The sequence below is a fragment of the Xyrauchen texanus genome, chromosome 32 (genome assembly GCF_025860055.1).
Source record: "Xyrauchen texanus isolate HMW12.3.18 chromosome 32, RBS_HiC_50CHRs, whole genome shotgun sequence".
NCBI lineage: Eukaryota > Metazoa > Chordata > Actinopteri > Cypriniformes > Catostomidae > Xyrauchen > Xyrauchen texanus.
In genome coordinates, this window is record NC_068307.1 from 2,386,835 (window position 1) to 2,409,212 (window position 22,378).

Sequence of the window (22,378 nt, forward strand, 5' to 3'; positions counted from 1 at the left end):
CACAAGCAGAAATTGGTCAAGAAAGGGTGAGAAAAATGGAGACAATGGAAAGAAACAACTGAAAAATAATGAGCCCATGCAAACAGACTCCTCCTGGAAACAAAGTCTGAAGGTAATTCTTTTAAAGCAGGCTACCTTATTATTAGATATTTATCAGAGAAAAGCTGTCAATATTCTGAAGAATATCCAAAAATATTTAATATTTAAACATCAAGTGCATTTTTGTGGCATTAAACTGAATTGCAAGTATAAAAATATGAATGTACTTGCCTATGCAAAACTAAAAAATAAAATGCTGGTGTCCTAGGTGGATGCTAGGGGACGCTTACTGGCCAATTCAAAAGAGTCCATCCTCAAATATCTATATTAAATTTGTACACTTGGTATAGCATACACGTCTGGCATTTTTTACCCATTTTATCATGAGCCAGGCAAAAATGTTAAGTCAGATCCCTTTAATGTAGCAAGTACAGTATATTGGAGGTAGTAAAGGATAACAATAGTTGGGCGATATGTTCTCAATTTTCAGCCTATTGACGATATTTGTTAAACATCTTGTTAATTTTGTATTTCCTCTAAAATGGTTCAAAAGTATTTTTTATTTTTTTTTTGAAATCAGAGGAACCATCATTTCATCCAAACAGCCATTGTAGCCAAGTAGCTTATATATTTTAAAGCCATTAAATAAAAATATAATAGTGTTTATATTTCACTTTATCATTTTATATTTAAATTTTATACACAATGATATATAGTAGCTTAATAAAAAGCATTATTTACCTTCAAATGTTTTTACTAACATGTGAATGAACAAGGTGTGCAAAGCTACTTATTTTTGAATCCCCAGTTGAACATTGGGACACGTCAGGTTGATTATTCTAATACAATTCTGAATTATCATTGTTATTCTGATTATTAGATTTGCATTATACAAAAGTAATATATTTCTTTCCTGTTTACTTCAACTTCACAAGGCTCTTATTTTGACACAGAAAAAGCAATGTGTATGACAGATTACAATGTTGCAAATTTCCTGAAACGCTGTAATAGCATCCTTTTCGGTTATATGGTGACGCGTTTGTAGATTTGTATAATTAATTATAACTGTTACTAATGTTTGGAATTGTGTAAATGCTTGAACCTACATTACTTTGATTTCACAATGCACGTGGACTGTATCGAATAGGATATTTGGCGTGTCTGCTGGAGATGAGATGTCCTCTTCTTCAACAATAAATGGTGGTGTCTCACAAGGATCCCACTTAGGGAAAAAAATGTTTCTCTATATATGTTACCTCTTGGTTTTACGATTCAAAAATGCAACATAAATTGTAATCGCTATGCAGATGACCTACAGTTAAGTTTTCAAGCATGTCTAGGATATAAAAAAACAAAATCGGATGGCTTGTAATTATCTTCAGTTAAATACTGAAAAAAAACAGAGGTTGATATAATCAGACATGATTATAAAAAGTCAGAGATAGCGCTTAGACATGTGGTCTCAAATATTCAGCAGGATGTGAAAAATTTCTATTTTGAAACAATTTACATTTTTAATATCACATCAGGAAGTTGGTTAAATCTGGTTTTAATCAGTTCAACAGTTAAAAATATTTCAAGTTTCAGGGATGCAGATAAGATTATACATGCTTTTATTCAGTCTAACTTGATTATAGCAATGCCCTGTTTTCAACGTTAAATAAACGCACTTTAGCACGGCTACAATCAGTGCTAAATGCTGTAGCTAAGACTTTTGACATGAACAATGTCATTTAATCATATAACTTCTTTGCATTGGTTACCAATTAATTTTGGGGTTGATAGGATTTGATTAACTACATATAATGCATCACATGGGTTGACAAGAATATTAAGCAGAGCTTTTAAAACAATATGAAACAGTTAGACCTCTCAGATCTTCTTGTTGTAAAATGTTGGCTGCTCCAAGATGCAGATTCAAAAGTAAAATTGATAGAGCAATTGTATTGAAGGCCCCACGATTATGGAACAGCCTGGCCTGGAATATTAGATCTGCTGAATCTGTGCCTTTTTAAACTAATTTGTTTACACTTGCTTTTATTACTATGTGAATGTGTTGTGTTTTACTGTGTGTGATTTTATGTTTTATGAAGCACTTTATGCTTATTCACTAAAAGGTGCTTTATAAAGAAAAATTATTAAGTAACAGCACACCTTGACAAGCCACATGATGAGGTAATTTGTGTTTATATTAGAAATTATTTGGGATGAGTTACACACCTAAGTTTATAATTTAGTAGTGGTGCATGATCAAGAAATTTGAAGTCGATACTGATCACCGAAATAGACCAGCGTAATAGACCAGCACCAACTCACTCAATGATCAAACATCATTGTGAAATATTGGCAACCAGTAAACACCATGAGAGCATCACACACAGCAGAAATATGTAAAAAAAATAAGAGAAATAAATCAATTACAAGCTGCAAATTGCTGCAGTGAGAAATCATTAGTATATGATTTTTGAACCATCTTGAGTATTTTGTTGTAACACAAATCACTATTAAAGAACTGCATGATATTCATTGAAATTACAGCATGTCTGAAAGTGTAAATTTGTGAATGCTTAGAATTGCCAATATTTCACCCTCCAGTGGCCGAAATGTCATGCTCCCAGGGCTGAGCGAGTGCTCATTCATTATAGTACCAGTGTATGTGTGAAAATAGCCACAAATGTTTGGACTAGTGGTCTCAGTGATGTAACCCTTTAAGCTCTGAAGGTGTTTTTAAAGTTTTCCTGTTTCATTGGCATCCCCAAAATTAAAGGTTTATACTGACAAAAAAGAAATAAAAAAATTAAAAAACGTGTTTGATATCATTGTAAAGATTTTTTTTATTTATTTTTTTAAATGATGTCCATTATGATCAATTCTGAGACTCTCAACCTATGGGTATGTTTGGTTCCCAATCAAGACACATGTAACATGTAATTTTGTGTTGATACGACAAAGCAATCAAAAGTTATAGCATTACAAAAATAATTTATACTCCAAATTATGTTAGAGTCCAAAAGCCTCTCCAAACAAATAAAACATAATAATTGAACTAATTACACATTCAAACACAACAATGAGTAAAAGGTTTGCATAGAGTGCAGACAATATTTTAGTCATGAGATTTCACAGAATGAGTTTCCTTTTGTGCCATTTGAGTCATCATTGAGTCTATATCATATGTAACATTGTGCTTCGTGTGGATTATCGAATTATCTATGCCTGCTATTAACTTGTGTGTGGGATCATGTGAAAGAGAATTGCCTCCAAGTATTGGTATGTGATATTTTATATTCTGTTTATTTTTAGTCAAAATATAGGTGAAAACGAGGCATCCAAGCAACACATGGTTGTATTCTACTATTTGAGAGCTTTCCATAAACATATGACACATGGCTATTTGATAAGCTTGATGATTTTACTGATTGCAATAATATATACAGTGCAATTTCTTTTTAATAAATGATCAAAACAGAACACTTCTGACTTTCAAAATTTCAAAACACTTGTTCAGTTTTGATCATAATGCCTACATGCATTGAAAAGTAGAGCTTCTAAGATTATAAACAATGCCTATTTTGTGTTAGTCAAAACTGAACTTATTAATATAATTACGTTACCTTTTTTTTCGTGGGCCTATCCGAGCTTAAAGGGTTAAAGTAGCATATAGTTAACCTAAACCTAGTCAACGGTGCTCGCTGTCCTTTCTAGATGTAGATGGGGTATGACCAACTAAATGCTGGGCCGGTGCTAGAGCAGTGCAGAAAGTGACAAAGCATAGTCACTGAGCCAACGCACTGCCTTTAGCGGCAACAGTACAGCAAACACACTCACTGGAGACAGTACTGACGTTACCAGCAAGGGCTCTCACCAGTACATCCAAGATCCAGATAGGAGATGCTTGATGCAGTGAGCGGAGGCACTGGAATGAAAATAAATAAGGACAATCTCCACAGAACCAAGTGAGTCTCAATGATGTGCTATTAGACAAATTGTTACTGGCAGCACACACAAGGAAGAGCCTGTGTAATAAGGCCGTTATGTATTACATTGAAACTTGGTTTTCTATTTTTGTCAAAAAGAGCATTTATATCTTGATCGACTGGTGCATGTAAATAATAATCTCTCACCTTTCTAACATGTTAAATATATTCTATGTGGGCTATAAGTAGCATCCGTGATAAACACAAAGTAGATCTGATTGGCTCAAGTTCACCATTCACCAAAGCAAATTATTCAACACATTCAGAGTCATGTAGAAAACAGTCATTACTTAGCCGTAAAATCCTATTAAATTTTACCCAAAGCTCTCTGGAACTGGCACTCATTCGATCAATATGTAAACTATGACCCCTTATGATGTAGAAACATTATTTTACTGTTCCTTTTCTCCAAACAAAGAGCAAGAGACTGAAGACTAGATGTAAGGAAAGCAAGAGAGCAAGAGAACAATACAGTACGAAAAAGACAAATCAAGAAAATAAGTTAGCAAGACAAAACAGTGGATATATGTAAAATTTTAAAGAGGAAGGGTTCCTGACATTTTAAGGAGCCTTAATTGGTTTGAAGGGTGATTAGTCACCAATGTTTTAAAGTGCTCTGATTATCAGGCCATGCATTTTGCACCCACAGAATTTTGCCCATTTCTGGAGAATCCACATTCAATTAATTAAATAGCAAAAGGAAAAAAATATGTTTTTCACTTAAAAAATGTATAATCATTGTGTCCTCAAAATGTATGTTTTGAAAGAGTTACACCTCTGTGCACTTACAGTAGTAGATATTCCAGAAGCACTTGGTGCATGACTACAGGCCCTATAATTTCTATTATGCAGAAGACATGTACAGAATCACAAAATCCAGTCATAAAAGTGGAATTACTACAAAATGCAGAATGTCACAGAATTTCACATATTTGGAAACATCTATGTGAAAAACCTTAGGATTTGAACGCACAATTAATCAAATTAAAATCATGATATGTCCTAGTGTGATTATTACAGCGCAAAAGGATGTGCTTTAAATAAATATAGTCTACATGTGCTGCACGCTTCAAAGTGCATATGAGTGAACCAGGCACCTCATACACAATTAAAACCTGCGTGGTCTGTGTGTAGACAGAAAAACATTTAAGTGTTACTTAAATTGCACCAATTTATCTGTAAAATAATTTTAAGTTGGACTGCTACACTCGAGGTTGCACAATGTTTTGATAATCCCCCTGAAAGTGACTTGAATTTTACATTTTGTTTCATTTATTTTGTTGTTTGATTGCTAAATGTAGATTACACTTTCCTTTTACTCGAATTGAACAAGTTCTTACTTAAAATCAATCCAAAATAAAATGTAAGTAACCTACATTTAGCAATCGAACAACAAAATAAAATTAAACAAATGTAAATTTCACAACCTCGAGTTTAGCAGTCCAACATAAAATGAATGTTTGACTGTAAAATGGAGATTACCAGTTAAAACAGGGCATTTTGTTTCTTGTACATTTGTTTGTGTTTACGAGAAGATCATTTATTAAAATATTGAAATATTAAATGACAAGTTTCTTATAATTATTTTGGGTTAATTGTTATATTAATCAAGAAATAATAAAAAAATCTTAAGAAAAATTACTCCTGCATTTCGAGTTAAGTGACGCTCTTCTGCACTCTCACGAATGCTCTCATTAAACACAAAGCTGTCTAATCAGCATAATAAATCAATTATTAACACCGCGTCTGTGCCTTTCATTGCTCAACGGACATGTTAGTGATTGGTTAGAATACTCAACCGCTGCAAAAACACGTTGTAAATAGAAACCATTGACGCAACAGGAGCAGGCTTAAATTGAACGCTGCAATCGTCAATTTTCACCATTACGTAATCGTGGCAGTCGTAATCGCGATTAGTTTTTCGATTAATTGTGCAGCCCTAACAGAAAGTGTATTAAAATCAGTTGTGTGGATCTCGTTTTTAGACACACATGGAACGGCTTTTACCCTCAAAACACAGAGAAAGGCCCTCGCTGCAGAATACTCCACCACTATACTACACAATTACATGAGTGAAACGTAAACATTTACCAGCCAGTTGCCAAATATAACAAATTTTAGTAGCAAATGCGAATGATTGTGGAAGGTTGCGCATAGAGTAAAAAATAAATCTATGGCTTTTGAGAATCTATATAGAATCGCCCAAATAAAATAAACATGTATTTAAAAAATTATATTTAAAAAAAATTTTGCCCAGCACTAGTTTCTGGCCTTGTGCGTTTGTATGGGAGTGAATTGAGTGCGAAATGTAGTGTGACCACCCCTTAGGAATGTAACGATCTTAGCTCCAACACTTTTACCATATTTAATACCATTATTTTACCATATTTAAAATCTGTAGAATTACTCTTGCTTTCCTTCCAAAATCAGCACAGAAAATGTATAAAAAAATAAATCATTTTTAAAAATGTCCTTCCATGCACAATATTCATATTTCACAGTCTTACGGGAGGGAAAATTGCACTTGTCTCTTGGCTTTTTCTTTTTTTTTTTAAATGCTCCCCACTTCAAGTTCCCGCAGTCTTATCTTTTTCTTTTTCGAATCCGTTTAAGGAAAACACTGCATTACACCACCTTGTCGCTATTGAAAATACATTTGCCGACAACTAATTTCCTATCATTTGTGTTTCACACAAATTCAGATGTAACTCTCTCCATTTTTCATATCTGCTCCTCTCCCTTCCCTCCTCCTCACGTCAAAGAATCTTGCACAATTTGCCTGTTACAGAGAAGAAAAAAAAACGAACGGGCCTTTCAGAAAGCACAGCAGAGGAAAAGAGTGAACAGAGCGTAGAGCGACTTTCTCTGAAATAACTTGAGCAGAAACTTTTTATTTTTTCCAGCCCCGATTCCCAGGGAGAACGGGCAGCCCATATTATTGGACCCAAGGGAAATTACATACTTTTATTCCATCTCCCCACACATGTCGGGACAAGAGTACATCTGTCCAGAGTTCTGACAATGGGATAAAAAAAAAGAGGGAAGAAAAAGAGTAAGAGGGGTGAGAGACAGAGAGAGATAAGAGATGAAATGTGCTGATATTCTACACTGGTGAACAACTCAAATTGCTGTTAAGTCAGTCATATCAATGTGTTATTTTCTTAAAACTAGTTTAAACGAGAGATCTGCTAAAAATGTACAGTACATATACACAGCTACAGTGCACACACCTGGAGAAGTGTTTCTCTTTGCAGGCTAAATTTAAAAGAACATGGACTGTTTCATCATGTAAGCAAGATGATACTAACTGTACTGCACTTCTGTATTTACGATGGCAAAAGAGTAAATCTAAAAGGACATTCAAGCTCTTTTCTAAACCTAATCAAGCTGCCTACTCAAACAGCATTTTAGGCATCATAGACACTCTTCTGACGTGAATGCTGTTCCAAATAGTGAGCTGAATAACTTGTGATTAAGATTAAAAAAAAAAAGTTTACAAGATCCATTTGTGTGACTTTAGTTGCTGCCTCTATAGAGGTAGTATACTATGACTATACTGGTCACTTATGAGGTTCCATTTCAGAGAGGATGCCGTCTTGAGAGCAGGGTCCAAAAAGTAATGTATACCATACCAGCTGGTCAGATTTCTTACCAGACATTTTTTTCATTTATTTTTTCATTTTTTTATTTTTTCATTTTACAAGCACATTTTAGAGACTTGAGACAATATAAATATGTTTAAATGTGAACAGCTATTTTAAAGAACTGTATTATTTTATTATTTATGAAATAATTATTTGTCAGATAGTCAATTTAGAAATATTTTTCAGATTATTCACTTATTACAACAAAACTACATTTGAATTTTTAACACTTGAGCGACCTTCTGGACATTTTTGTCTTTTTGATCATTTTTGCTGTTAATGCCAACGGTATAAATTGCCAAAGGTGTGTATTTTGGGGGGAATTTTTATATTTCAACCTCAGTTCCTACACTACATCTATAATACACTGTGTACACACAATAGTTAAAAAATGTCCCCATTGAAACCAATTAAAACTGCAATATTTGACCCCAGTTTCATTAAAGCATAAAATCATGAATTCTGTGATAGGTGTAGGTTGGAAAAAGCATGTGATCCTCTAGGCTAAAGACGTCAACAAAAGCTAATTCGAGTCAGGAGTTGGCAAATCTGGCATCCAATTAATGAAACTAGATTGGAGGTGTGGGTTAGAGCTACTTTGACTTTTAAATAGCACCCATCATTTTGAGTTTGCTATTCACAAGAAGCATCTGCTGATGTGGACCATACCTCACAAAAAGAGATATCAGAATACCAACAATCAAGAATTGTTCGAGAAGGTTTATAATATTATCTTGAAGATATTAGATATTAATCAGTCAACAGTTAGTCAAATTGTCCATAAATGGAGATGCTTTAGTACTGTGGCTCCTCTCCCTAGAAGTGGCCATCCAGCAAAGATGATTCAAAGGGCACACTTCAGAATACTAAATGAAGTATAAAAAATAAATAAAAACAATAGTAACAGCAAGAGACTAAGGAATCACTGGAACTTTTCATGAGTCTACTATACAGAAAACATTATAGGCATGGTGTCCATGGCAGGACAGAACAAAGGAAGCTTCTACTTTCCAACAAAGACGTTGCTGCATGCCTGAAGTTTTGCCTTGACACTCCACAACGCTACTGTAAAAAAAATTGGTGGACCGATGAAAATAAGGTTGAATTGTTTGGTAAGAACACACAGCACTACATAAGGTGCAAAAAAGGGCACGTATTCCAACATTAAAAAATCATCCCAACGGTGAAAGGATCATCATTATTTGGTGCTGCTTTGCTGATTCGGGGCCTGGAACACTTGCTGTCAAAAAGTAATTGCAAAGTTTATCAAGATATACTACAGGATAATTGTCAGAAGTTGGATGATGAAGCAGGACAATAACCCTAAACATCAAAGTAAACCTACTACAGAATGGCTTCAAAAAAGAAAATCCACCTTTTGGAGTGTCCCAGTCAGAGCCCAGACCTTAACCCAATAGAGATGCTGTGGAATGACCTTTAGAGAGCCATTCACATCAGACATCCTAAGAATATGGCTGAGCTGAAGCAAGTCTGTAAGGAAGAATGGTCCAAAATTCTGTCTGAACATTGCGCAGGTCTAAACCAAAGCTACCGGAAACAATTGGTTGAGATTTTTGCTGCCAAAGGAGAATCGACCAGTAAATAAATCCAAGGGTTTGCTTACTTTTTCCACAGCACTTTGAATGTTTAATGGGATGTGTTTAATAAAGACATTAAAGATTATAATTGTTTGTGCATTGTTAGCTTAAGCATATTGTGTTGTGAATTTGATGGAAATCAGATACCATTTTTATTCATTAATGCTGAAAACCAGGTAATTCCAAAGGCTTCACATAATTTTTCTTGCCACACCTGAAACCACAATGACTGTAGGCCTGCAGTGCCCCCTAGTGGACAAAAATGGAATGAGTAACGTTACTTTACAAGCTGACTGACAGAAAGGAACTGATAGAAAGGGAAAACCACCCACCAGAGTGGCGTGTGACATTGCAAAATCCTCCAGCTAAATAGAAAATGTATCTGTATTTGGCTCTAGGCGGGTGTTCATTTCAGACCCTGCTTAGAAGGCAGCTGAAAATATAGGCAGTAGAAAGCAAAGCAAGACTCAATAGGTTTCCCTTAAAAAAAAAAAAAATGTTATCACATTACAAATTTTTCAATAGTTAATTCTCATAAGTGAATGAGATGCGCTTCCTGAACACATTCCTTCACTTGAGAACAGCATACTGGGGCGAGATTATGCACTAATTCTGCAAAAGGACTATATAAAGCTGAGGAAAAGGTTATTATCCATCTGCTATGCCCTGTCCTCGTATGGGTCATCCCGCTCAATATTTAACCAGTCACAGTCATTGGAGCGCAATGAGGCCTGCTAAATCAGAACAGGTGTCTTTTCAAAACCATTTAGTATTCTGCTGTGATGGAAGGATGAACTTCTGAACAGACACAAAAAAGAGGGAAACAGGAGGGGTAAAAATCAATAGCAGTCAAAATGGCATATGCAGGTAATGGAAACATCATTCACTCGACCAATCAAACACTTGCCTCAGTAGAAGACGATGTATGGGAATAAATTACGCCCCTTACATATCCTTGGTGTGTATGGTCCATACACGTGCACATCTCTCATTCCTCTCATCCATGGTGGAGAGAACATGACAAATCAAACACCAGACAAGCAAAGGACAGCCACACATGCAGTCTCACAAATACAAAACACTGTTTATCAAGCTCATCATTACCAGCTACACAAATCAGCTGCATCAAAACTGTGACAACTATCAACCTAGATACAAAAAAAAAAGTTTATGTGAATTGACATTTGAAGTAAACTGAAGGACAATAACAGGACAGGATAGGGATACATCAAATAAAGAACACAATTTATCAAAATGTCATCAGTATTCAACTTACTATGATTGATGCCTTTCATCATCATTAAAAGGAATCTCAGATATCAGGCTGCACTTTGGAGCATACAAAATTTTAAAACAGTTTATCAAATTTTGTGAATTTTTTATCCTCCAACAAGGCAGCAGAAAGAATATGCAAATTCCCTAAAGTTCCCTCGTTACCTTGACATGATGGACCTCGTACATCAGCTAACAGAATCAAACGTTGGCAAGTACAATCACCAATCAAGTTAAACGATCAGTTTGACATTGATAAGATGAAAAGCTATGTTCCTTTCATCACTTATCTAATCCTTAAGTTTGTAAAGTAACTCAGGCAATGAGAGTTTGTTTTGTCTTGTTGGTAGAACTCCCAAATATGCATTAAAGGCCTCTAATAGAAAGCTCCCACTTTGTTTAACAAAGTATTATAACTATATATATATATATATAGTTAATGCAGCTTTTATAAAGCTCTGATCTATAAATCTACATCAGCCTACAACACCAATTAGCCTGTAATATACAGTGGAAAAGAGAATATGGTTTAGTTCTCATGAAACCTGGCAAGGAAAATATAAGCCAAGAAATTATAATAAATAAAACAAAAATATTTTAAAACGCTACTATTGGTCAATACCAATGCAGTCACCAATATATTGTGCATCCCTATTCATCACCCTAAACATTTTTTTTTTTATATATAATAATAATAATTTTTTTTTTTTTGAAGTAGTATTTCTTCATTTAGCAATATGGAGCCATTTTCACAGCCACTAAAGAGGAGGAAAAGTAGAAGCTGAAACAGTTGCCGGGCATTGATACAGATTTCTGATTTGCGCTCAATGCGATCCCGATTAATTGGGTAAATTTCAGTTTACATTTAAAATAAATTATCTTTCGGCTAATGCCGTTAATAATACAAGGGACCTTCTAGCTTGGACACTGTGAAAATATTAATTGTACAAATTGTATTTTATACGGTGGCTCATTGGTTGGCGCTGTTGCCTAACTCCAAGAAGGTCCCGGTTTCGAGTCCCGGCTCAACTGGGCCTATCTGTGTGGAGTTTGCATGTTCTCCCTGTGCTCACGTGGGTTTCCTCCGGATGCTCAGTTTCCCTACAAGTCCAACATGCATGCAAGTTAAGTGAATTGGAGACTGTAAATTGCCCTGTAGGTATGAAGTTGCATCAGGAAGGGCATCCGGAGTAAAACCTGTGCAAGTCATGCATATCACAGATGATTCGCTGTTGCTCCCCCTAACGGGAGCAGCCGAAAGTAGAAGGGATGAAATTAATGTAGAAATGCACAAATAATCAAAATTAAAATCATGTCCTAGTGTGATGATTAAAAAACAAAAGGCAGATATTTACAAATGCAAAAGGACTCTAATGTGGCCCGCGCAAAGATTTGAGGGGGTGAAAAAAAACAAAAAAAACATTCACATAGATTTAGACTATTACATGATTATATGATGATCTTTTTTTAGATACAGAAGGGCAGATACACATTTTAATTTACGGTGTTACAAGGCTGTTATAATTTGCATCATTGGTGGAATTTATTTTAATTTTACACGACATTCAGCACTCACAGATTCACGCCTATCGTGAATGCCCCACATGTCTTCACAACAGTGCCATGACAATCAATCCCACTGTGAAGTTTGTGAAAGTCTCACGCAGCAATAATGACAACATGGACAAGTATTAGGACAAATATTAGAGGCAACTACTTTTCTATTATTTCCAGAATTACTGTTTTTATTAAGCAGGTTTGTAATTTAAAGTACAAACAGTTTATTTGGATTAATGTTCCATTTTTGATGATTTGTTTAAGCTATCCAGTCCAGAGAAGTGAGCGGATCTCTTTTTCTGTCAGTATTGTTGATTGATTCTCTACTAATTGAAGAAACCACCTCCAGTTAATGAAATGAATAAATTCTATATTTTCCCTTTTATTTCACCCCAATAGTAATAAAAGCAACATAGTTTATTCTGGATTTATGGTGTTTTCAGCACCGCTGATCAGATTTTCCCCACTGTTAAATCTCCAGCATTACAACTAAAGAAATCATATTTTGATTTTGACGTCTGAATGAGGCCGTGAAAAAAAATGCCAAAAGAGCACTCCTTTCTATCATGTTTGCTGCGTTCAGAACCAATGAATGAATCTTATGAGCTGGTACTTCCATGAATTTCTCCAAACAACCTGCCAACTAATGAGATATTTGTTTGAATCAGTCTGAAGAATTCTTAACTGAATGAACTCAATGAAACACAGCAGCTGAATTATGTCCGATTCACTTACTAATCTTCAATTCTTTGCTCTCTATCAGGCCAAAACGAAACAAGAACTATGAACAAAATTAATTAAAAATGCAATTCAGTCATTACACCAGATGTCCAAATTAAAACAGTAAAATAAGACAGACAATTCTTGTAATAAATGGTAATATCATTTTAATACATGATTATCAGGGTTACTGCAGATTTTATTAAATCTAATTTAAGACCTATTTCAAGACCTGAACAAATAAAATGAATACCGTATCAGCGTACACCCAAATAAACAAATACGATCTCAAAATTAATCCGATTTGAATAATAGCGTGGGACTTTTATCTTTAAAGGCTGAAATACATTGGGGACTCTTATTTTGAAATGTCTATGCTTCACTGCTTCCAGATGCTCACTCAAACAGATAAGTGATATAAAATGCGCACTCATTCAATAATCTGTAACGCATTACAAAATAAACAATTAAAAGTAAACATTGTCATATTTAATCAACACTACATCATCATCAGTAGTTGATCATTAGTGATCGCTTGTCATACATTTCCGAGATGGCTTAATGATTGTGAACTGCTCTGCCACAGCTGAAAACACTCACAATGACCTAAAACAGGGAATGTTTTCAACAATTAAGTGTCAGGAATTGTAAAAAAAAAAAAAAAAAAACTGAGTATAAATATATTTAAATATATTTGGCTTAGGGGGTTGTAAACTTCTGATTGCTACTGTATGTGTATGTGTGTGTGTGTGTGTGTGTCTTTTTTACCTTATGAATTGAAGGCTACATTAACTGTGGAATATGTTGTGGTTTCTCCTGTTATTTCAGTTATTAATATCTGCATGATACAGAATTCATTTGTCTGTGCCTGTATAACAATATTATTCTGAAAGCAGGAGAAATGTCAAGCACACTTTTTTGCAGTGAATAATAAATACAAATTCAAACATTAAAATAAATGAAAATAAAATCAATATACCCTACAATCAGGTTAAAATCCTGTAAATCTATCAGGAATTTTTACGATAAGACACCAATATTTATTTAAATAACAATAATAATAACGATGATGATAAAGTTAAATTTACATAGCGCCTTTCCAGAGAAGAAAAGTATGTTGCAGTTTCTTCGTTTTGCATAAGGAGGAAAAATAGATGATTACTCTAGAGCATTTATGGAGCATTTTTTAGTTTTGATTTCCTGAATTAAGTTTAAATCAGTTAATTACCTTAATCGCTGATGTGAATATAAATGTGGTCAACTTTAAGAGACGGACAGACGAGCTCCGACGTGAAATCATCACTTCAGGACAGGAATCTAACAGTGCTCAAGTTTAGGCTATAAATGAATACATGAGAATCACGTGTGAATCGTGCGATACATTAATAAAGACATTTCATGAAGTGGAAAGTGTTTATGATGTCATATCTTAATGTTACACTTGATAAGCTCCAGACGCGCAAAATGGTGCTTGTCTGGCACCAACAATCATACCATGGTCCAAAGCACTGAGATCACATTTTTTCCCATTCTGATGGTTGATGTGAAAATTAACTGAAGCTCCTGACACCTATCTGCCTGATTGTATGCACGACTGGCTGATTAGACAATCACATGGATGATTGTTGGTGCCAGACAGGCTGGTTTGAGTATTTCTGTAACTGCTGTGCAGATCTCATCTTTGGCCACTATACTACTCAATCTCCCCCGCCAGTGGCTTATCACAGACATTTTAAGTAGCATAATGCTTAATATGGTTGAACTTGAGTGATTAACATATATTGTGAAGGGTTGCTGCTAAGAGTTAAAGACTGATTTTGGGATTTAAGAATGAAGAAATGAAGATCACGCTGCATCTGAAAAACGGTAGCATAACTATCAATGTGGGCTAATGTCAGCCTTGACTGCATGTTAATATCAACATCCAGATGTTCCTACAGGGAAATGCTGAGAGGGACCGGTGGGGATCCTAGTTATGATAAAATACCATATGTGCGTTCACATCAGGGAATACCCATGGCCTTCTCCCCCTCTCTCACTTTTTATTGGAGAGCAAGAAAGATAGAAGATCATGGTAATGAGGCTACAAGGATCAGTCATGTTTTCTATTTGAATAATTACTCTTCACATTCCCTCCCCACTGTGAAATACCCCATCAAGGTCATCTCACCCTAAAACAATCTACTCTTAATGAATAGAAAACCACTGTAAATGTTGACATGCTTTGCACTTCCACTTAGATTAGCACTCAAAACTCACTTTGTTTTCATTGTTGTTTTGTTGTTTGTTCAAAAAGAGTTCAGCATTGATTCATCGTTTACTGAAAAATAACAGTCTTGGATGTAGGATGAATACAAACCTAAGTCTGAGCAAACAATGACATACATATTTATAACACTACAGGCTTTCATCAATGAAGCCAAAAGAAATAAAAGCCTTTGTGACACATTGAAGTCAGACGATGCATAAAAAAAGAATAAGATTGAATTGTTTGGAGAAGATTTTAACCTTGCGCAGGAACAAATTATAAGGCTCCAGGTGCGAGTAATGTTCCGGCCAGACTCTACCGTGAAAGGTCGGCCATTGCTATCCTATTGTGTATCATTGTGCCTGCGACATTCACGGCCATAACGAACAGCTGCATGCACCAGAACAACGTTCAGGACGCTAATAGAAATCATGACATTTCATGAATTATGCCAATAAATAATGCAGTGCTGATGAAAACTGTTAAACGCAGACTCTCCTACCTCTATCTCTCTCTTCATTCCCCTTTGCTACTCAATCATCTGAAATTAGGCTTATTTTGCTGTCCATAGTCTTTGAAATTGGACACACTGATCAATGCAGTCTGTCACATTAACTTTAACTGGCTGTAATAACTTTATCTGCACGCACACACTGGGCTCTCTAACCCACTTATTTATTGGATTTTTTATGATAAGAATTAGGGAAAACTTTTCAGATGAAAAGGACATTAGACAAAATGGAAAGTGTCCTAAAGCAAGGCACGAAAGTGCTTCGAAGTTCATGTTTTAAGCCAAATAATACAATGTCTTGATGAGTCTGGGCTCCAAAAAAATTATTTTAGACCCCAAGCATTTCATAGCTGGTAAAAGTCACTTATCTGAATTGTGCAGGCTTTTTCTGAAAGATCAATATAAGCTCAGTCTATGAAAACCATATAAGATACAATAAAATATAACATACAAAAAAAGAAATTAGTAAAAGACATTAGTAGTCAAAATACAATTTAAATAAAATACAAGTTTGCTCTAATATCTGCCTTCCTTTTCTCCTGTCATTGCACACCTCCAGCCACTGCCTACAGTATCCAATCTCATTGTGTGCACTGCATTTAAAACATAGAATGCTCTTAAAAATGGGGTAATTTTAAATGGTCAAAAAAAAAAAAAAAGGAAAGACTTAGAAACTATTCAAAAATTGTTTATCATCTTCATCCTCCTGGAGAGGCCTCTGTCATGTTTATGGTACAAATGCAGGCGAACAGCAGGTGAGCTCGTCACGAACACCATCAAACAATTAAGAGGCAGGAGGAAAACCTAGAGCAACGCAGCAATAGGTAATAAATATTTATGTCAGCATGCAATGCTGTTCCAGCCTAAAATGGTGCCGAGTCACACACCATTGGGCAAATATCAGAGGTCAGACCTGGTAGGTGGCCAGGTCAGACAAGAGAGACCATTAAATACTTGAGCATTAATTGAATTTGATCTATATCCAGCTGGTCTTGTTAAGTTATATAGTCTAATTAAAAAGTTTAAAGATGCAATCCAAAGCAAATAATAGAAGACAAAGTGTGTGTGGGATGGAAGTGTACATAACAGGATATTTACGCACAAAGGTTAAGCAACAAAAACAACTGGTTTAATTGTAAGGACCAGAGAGAAGATAGAAAATACACATGTGAGGGTACTTCCCGACTAGAGCTTTAAATCCATTTGATGGCCGAGTTCAGTCACCAAATGGACTCAAAAATGAACTGCAGTTTTCTTATGCTGTGTTCAGCAGCTATGGGGTAACTCAACGCATGTATATAAGGACGCCGGGGGCATCTTTGGTGTCAACTCACAGACGCAGAATACTTCTGCACAAGTGGTAATAATTGACGTCTTGTGAGTGAGACTGGATTGGAATTTGGCAGTTTAGGTGTGAATCCACATTAGAGCAAGCTCTCTCGGAACGCACGCACACACATAAGCTGCCTGTCAGTCAGACAGTGCAGTTACAGAAGCAAAGAAATAGAAATCTTTAAGATTCTTGTTATTTGTGTGGCATCTCTCTCTCTACTCTCTTAGCATAGAATAGCATAGGATTTACATGTATAGGCAATTTGACAAGTTTTTGGGGTAGACTTGCCCTTACAAAAAATGAGAACACATGGCTCTCTCATCTTTTTTGTTTTGACCAACTCTGAATATAATTGTTGTGATAACAAATTTGCAAATGATGAGAATGAATCAGTTCTAATTTGTCGGTAAATTAAAAAGCATTATTTAAGAATTGGTAGGATCAGATAATATGTATTAAAAAAAAGAGAGAGATATAAACAATCTTAGTGTTTGCATATAAAGAACACAGCACAAGGGTTAAAATCAAGAAATCTGTTTCACATAAAAATATTAGCAAACGCAATTGTTAGATGTGTTGAAGGCTGAATAAGGAAGAGAAAAAAAATTCATAGTGCTTAGCTTGAACTCGCCTCCTATCTGATAAATTGCATTTGTGCGCACTCCAAATGAGCATACAAGTTAACAAAATAGATACTGATATAAAAGACACCTATAATATTTCCAGAATGTTTGTACAATGTGACTGTAGCTCAACTTAGTCTATCATGCATGTATAAACCAGCAAAAGATCATAACTAGCCTGTGTTTTTGCACATGTTGATGAATGGTCTCTTATATTTTTCCCATAATAAAGCGTTACACGACATTTACATAAATGGGAGAATCAAAAATCCGCCACTCCTTTTACCATGATGATTCAGATAGATCACTAATTATTGATTAGTTCTGTGATGCGTTTCTAGTGTACTGCATCTATAGCCAACATTTTGACAAACTTTGCAAGTTGATTTGTAATGATAAATAATTTCGGTGCTGCTCAGTGTGTACTGCTAGAGTGACGCGTGGCCTGGACTCTAACTGCTATGGTTTGTGTTTATACATACAAATTGTTTGATAAACAATGAGTAGGCCTACTTTCTAGATAAACTTGATAATTTCTAGATAACTTTCTAGATAGACTTGGTTTAGATAAAAATGAATACCTACATTGGCAAAGAAGTATTTTGCTGTTTTCTTATTTTATTCTATTCTTTTTGGACATCTGGATTTATTCGATTTTCATTTATTTTACATTTACACTAGGTACACAACATCCTGTGTGGTGCACTTTTTTCTGCATTTTTCTTGCACACTTGTTATTTGAATCATGTTGCAGAACATTCAAAAGGTTGAAAATATTTATTTTTAATCGCAAGTCATCCATAAATATGAAAAAAATATGTATTAATATTTATTTTTATCAGAATAATATCGTAAAGCAAACAAGTATAAATAGGAAAATGGAACTACAATTGATGATGTATAATTAGCATCTTTGCATGCTCCCGGTCACACTTTTTGAAGTATAAAATTGTTCTTATAGCACCTTGTCTAAAAATAAATTGCCTTCAGAGAGTAGCTCGCATTCTTTGTAAGTGATTCTGTGTCAGTAGGTTTTGGTGGTAAATCCAACAGTGACAAAACATGCATAAACAGTGAGGCGTGCATGTTGTTATCGTGTTCTTTTTCAGAGTTGTTAACAAGCTACATTGGTAAGCTGCTGCTGTTAATTTAACTAATTTTACAAATTGAAGAGGCATGCAAACACAGGTTTATAACAAGCAATCAACCAAAAAATGAAGTCATGGCTGTTTTTGGTGCAAGAGACCTTATCTCACATTATACTGTAAGTGGATTTAAGAGATCAGCGCAGAATAGAGAAAGCCCTTTAAGTGGGTTAATGTTAATAGAGATTGTGGACTATACCTGACTGGGTTGCTGGTGAGAGACACCCTAAGAGAGTCCAGACAGGCGAACAGTCTCTCATCAGTGGCTCCACTTTTGAGCTCACTGAGAAACTCCAGAGGAGAAACCTGGCTGCTGCTCCTCAAACTACCCTAAGAGAAAAATACAGAGACAAGAGGGAAAATATCAGTATAAATGTTTTCTAAATGGTTGCAGGCATTTCAAAGAATAACAATTAAAAGTTTTCAATAATGTAAAACAATCTACTCATGCTACTTGAGAATGTGTAATATAAATCACAACATAAAAAAAGACCAAAAAAAAGTATATATCCGAAAAAACTCTACTTGACTACTACTTCATTTATTTTGACAAGGCTAATGCTTTTAGACAGTCAGCACACAGACATGTATTAGCAAATTCTTTTCTGTTCTGAAAAGATACAATAACTTTAAATAACGACAGAATTTTAATGTTTGTGTGAACTTTTCCTTTATTCTCATATATCCACAGCCTCACCCAATGCAATGAGATGTAATGGCAAGACTTGCGCTAGGTGAGAGAAGCAGTTTCATTTTTGCTCACAACGGTACAAATTGCAATTTGAGTAATGCTTTTACTAGTCCAATAATTAAAGCTCAACGAGTACTTGATCTTTCAATTACTTGTGAACATCCCAAATAAACACACTAAAATAAATGGAAAAATAAATAAGTATCCATCATTGTTATTGTCCTTTCTGCATTTGTGTATGTTCTAATCATTAAGAATAATGAAGAAATAAAATTAAACCACCACAATCTGAAAACCTCCACACCTCTCAATGTCATTCAAACCTCAAATATATGTAGATCCCAAACTATTTATGCCCAGACACATTTATTCTTCTTTTATTGGGCCATTTGAGTTTACGATGAGTTTGTGCATGTGTATTGTCAGGCATGACACATCTTGGGGGTAATACATTTCCACCCTCCCAATTTTTTTTTTAATTTTCTTTTTTTGAGGTTCTCGAAGACAATGAAACATGTTAATGAGGAAACTGATTATGTGTGATTTATCTTCTGACTTCCTCTTTCTGAGGATGAAGTGGGGAATGAACAAATTGCTTTTGTTTACAGTTTGTACATTCATCATGCACACATGAAATAAAACAAATATATATATTAGGTAATTGATCTCCAGATCTCTGCCTCAATCCTTTTCCTTCTCTTTGAATGCAGAATGCACTATATCCCACTTTATGTAGCAGAGGCACCTCAGGAGCACACTCTAGCACACCAAAAAAACCAGGTGCCAGGAGACAGGTGCAGACCTCTGAATTGTCATATTGTGTGTGTGTGTGTGTGTGTGTGTGTGTGTGTGTGTACAAATTTGTACCCAGAAGTGAGCTAAATCAGACAAAACCACAAGGGAAAGAAGCTCTAATGTATTTAAGACCTCAGGGATGCTTTGAACATACAGCCAAAAGGACTTACACATGCTGAGGACGAGAGAAATTCAGACTAGAGTTAGAATTAGAAGAGCAGCGAGACAACATTCAGACAGACGTTTTAGGCCTGCAGCATGCTGACACTAACCAACTCCAGACAATTCTCTCAGATCAGATATAATCTGTGAACAAGGTACCAAATGACCCAACTGCTATTACAAATTTCAATACACTGTTAGAAGACAAATCTCTGTCTCCAATTAAACTATACAATTTTATTTTGATTTAAGGGATAGTTCACCTATAATATTTACAATTTGTAATCATTTACTCACCCTCCTGTTGTTTAAAACCTGTATGACTTTCTAAATCCTTTTTACACATCTCAAATGTGTCTCCTGTGACTTCTGTTCAGATTTGAGGGGGAGGGCCTCCGATTTTATGACGACAGATAAAAATCACTACATCAAGATAATGAAGCGCAAAAGTTTAAAAATACAGTGAATAAAACAATGCATTTTTCTTCAAATTATACTTGCATTTAATAAGCACAAACATGACATTTAGAGCAGAATTATCAGTCGTTTTAGTGGACTATCTGTATTATCTGAGCTTGAGATGTGCATGCTTCTCATGTGTGTCCATGCTTGTTGATATCAGTCACACTGAATAAGTTCCACGAAGTTCTTGTGCATGTATTTGGATGCACTTTTTTACATTTTCTGATCAGACCGTTATCATCATAAAAAGCCATGACTCTTGTTTTAGTGCAGTGGATGGTCATCACAGGAACTGCGCTTGGATGGTTTGAGTCATACCTCACAAGCAGACCCTTAAGGTCACCTTCAGGGGAAGAGGTGTCCAAGTCACACCAGGCCTGACCACTGATATTCCTCAGGGATCAGCATTTGGATCCCTCCTTTTCTCGATGTACACAACATCACTCGGAATGATCATTAAGACACATGCAGATGATATGCAGACTCCAATCTCTCCGCTTGTATCTCTTCCTGCCTCTGATCTCTGCCTGGATGAAGGAACGTCACCTTCAGCTCAACCTGGCCAAGACAGAACTCCTCGTGATACCAGCTAACCTGTCAGCTGACCAAAACCTCTCTATTCATCTTGGTTCAACTAGACTAACACCAACCAGAACAGCTTGGAACCTGGGAGTTGTGGAAGATGACCAGATTAAATTCACTGCCCTCATCTGATCAACTGACCGGTCTTGCAGGTTCACACTTCAAAACATCAGGAAAATCAGACCTTTCCTGTCTGAATATGCTCCACAGCTCTTGGGTCCAAGCCCTGGTCAACTCTAGACTAGACTATTGTAATGCTCTGTTGGCCAGCCTCCCAGCTAACACCATTAAGCCACTGCAGATTCTCCAGAATGCAGCAGTTCATCTGGTCTTCAATCAACCAAAGAGGGCTAACGTCACCCCTCTCTCGAAATCACTTACGTGTAGCTACCCTCATCAAATTCAAGCTTTTTACTCTGGCCTTAAGGACAGCCAATGGCACAGCACCCTCTTTAACTTCTCCAGGTCTATGTCCCAAACTCATTCTCTAAATTCAATGAACAAGCAGCGACTGGTGGTCCCGTCGCATAAAAGTACAAAGTCCATTTCACGATCATTCACTCTGTTTCTCTGTGTTGGAATGAGCTTTCAACCAAAACACAATCTGTTGGAACCATCAACAATCAAGAACCATCTGAAAGCACATCTGTTCCGAGAGCACTTAACCAATCCACACTAAATGCACTTAATATCTAATAATATTTATATGAAAATAATTAAATAAAAAATATTGCATGTCTCTTCTACTCTAACTTCTATAATACTCCAGCCACTTTGAGAACTTGGCAGTGCGATACTGCAGATATTCCTGAATTTTGCCCATCAATTAATTTCCTATGTTCCTTATTTTTAAGTCACTTTGGATCAAACTGTCTGCTAAATGTAAATGACAGGAGAGTGGCTGGTGCTTAGCTGCTGTCTGGGACGATTCAGGACAGATTAACATTTGCATTTAAAAAGCGATGTGATTACGTTCGTTTTTTGTGATCTGATAACAAAATGTTTTGGAACCCCGTTCG

General features: G+C 35.6%; 1 protein-coding gene across 1 annotated transcript in view; it reads right to left on the reverse strand.

Annotated features, from left to right (window-relative positions):
• diaph3 (diaphanous-related formin 3) overlaps positions 1-22,378 on the reverse strand; it is a 427,644-nt gene that overhangs the window by 306,955 nt on the left and 98,311 nt on the right. The window contains exon 5 of the mRNA XM_052101613.1: positions 18,867-18,997. Within this exon, the coding sequence (XP_051957573.1) occupies positions 18,867-18,997 (131 nt within the window). The remainder of the gene's footprint in view (positions 1-18,866; positions 18,998-22,378) is intronic.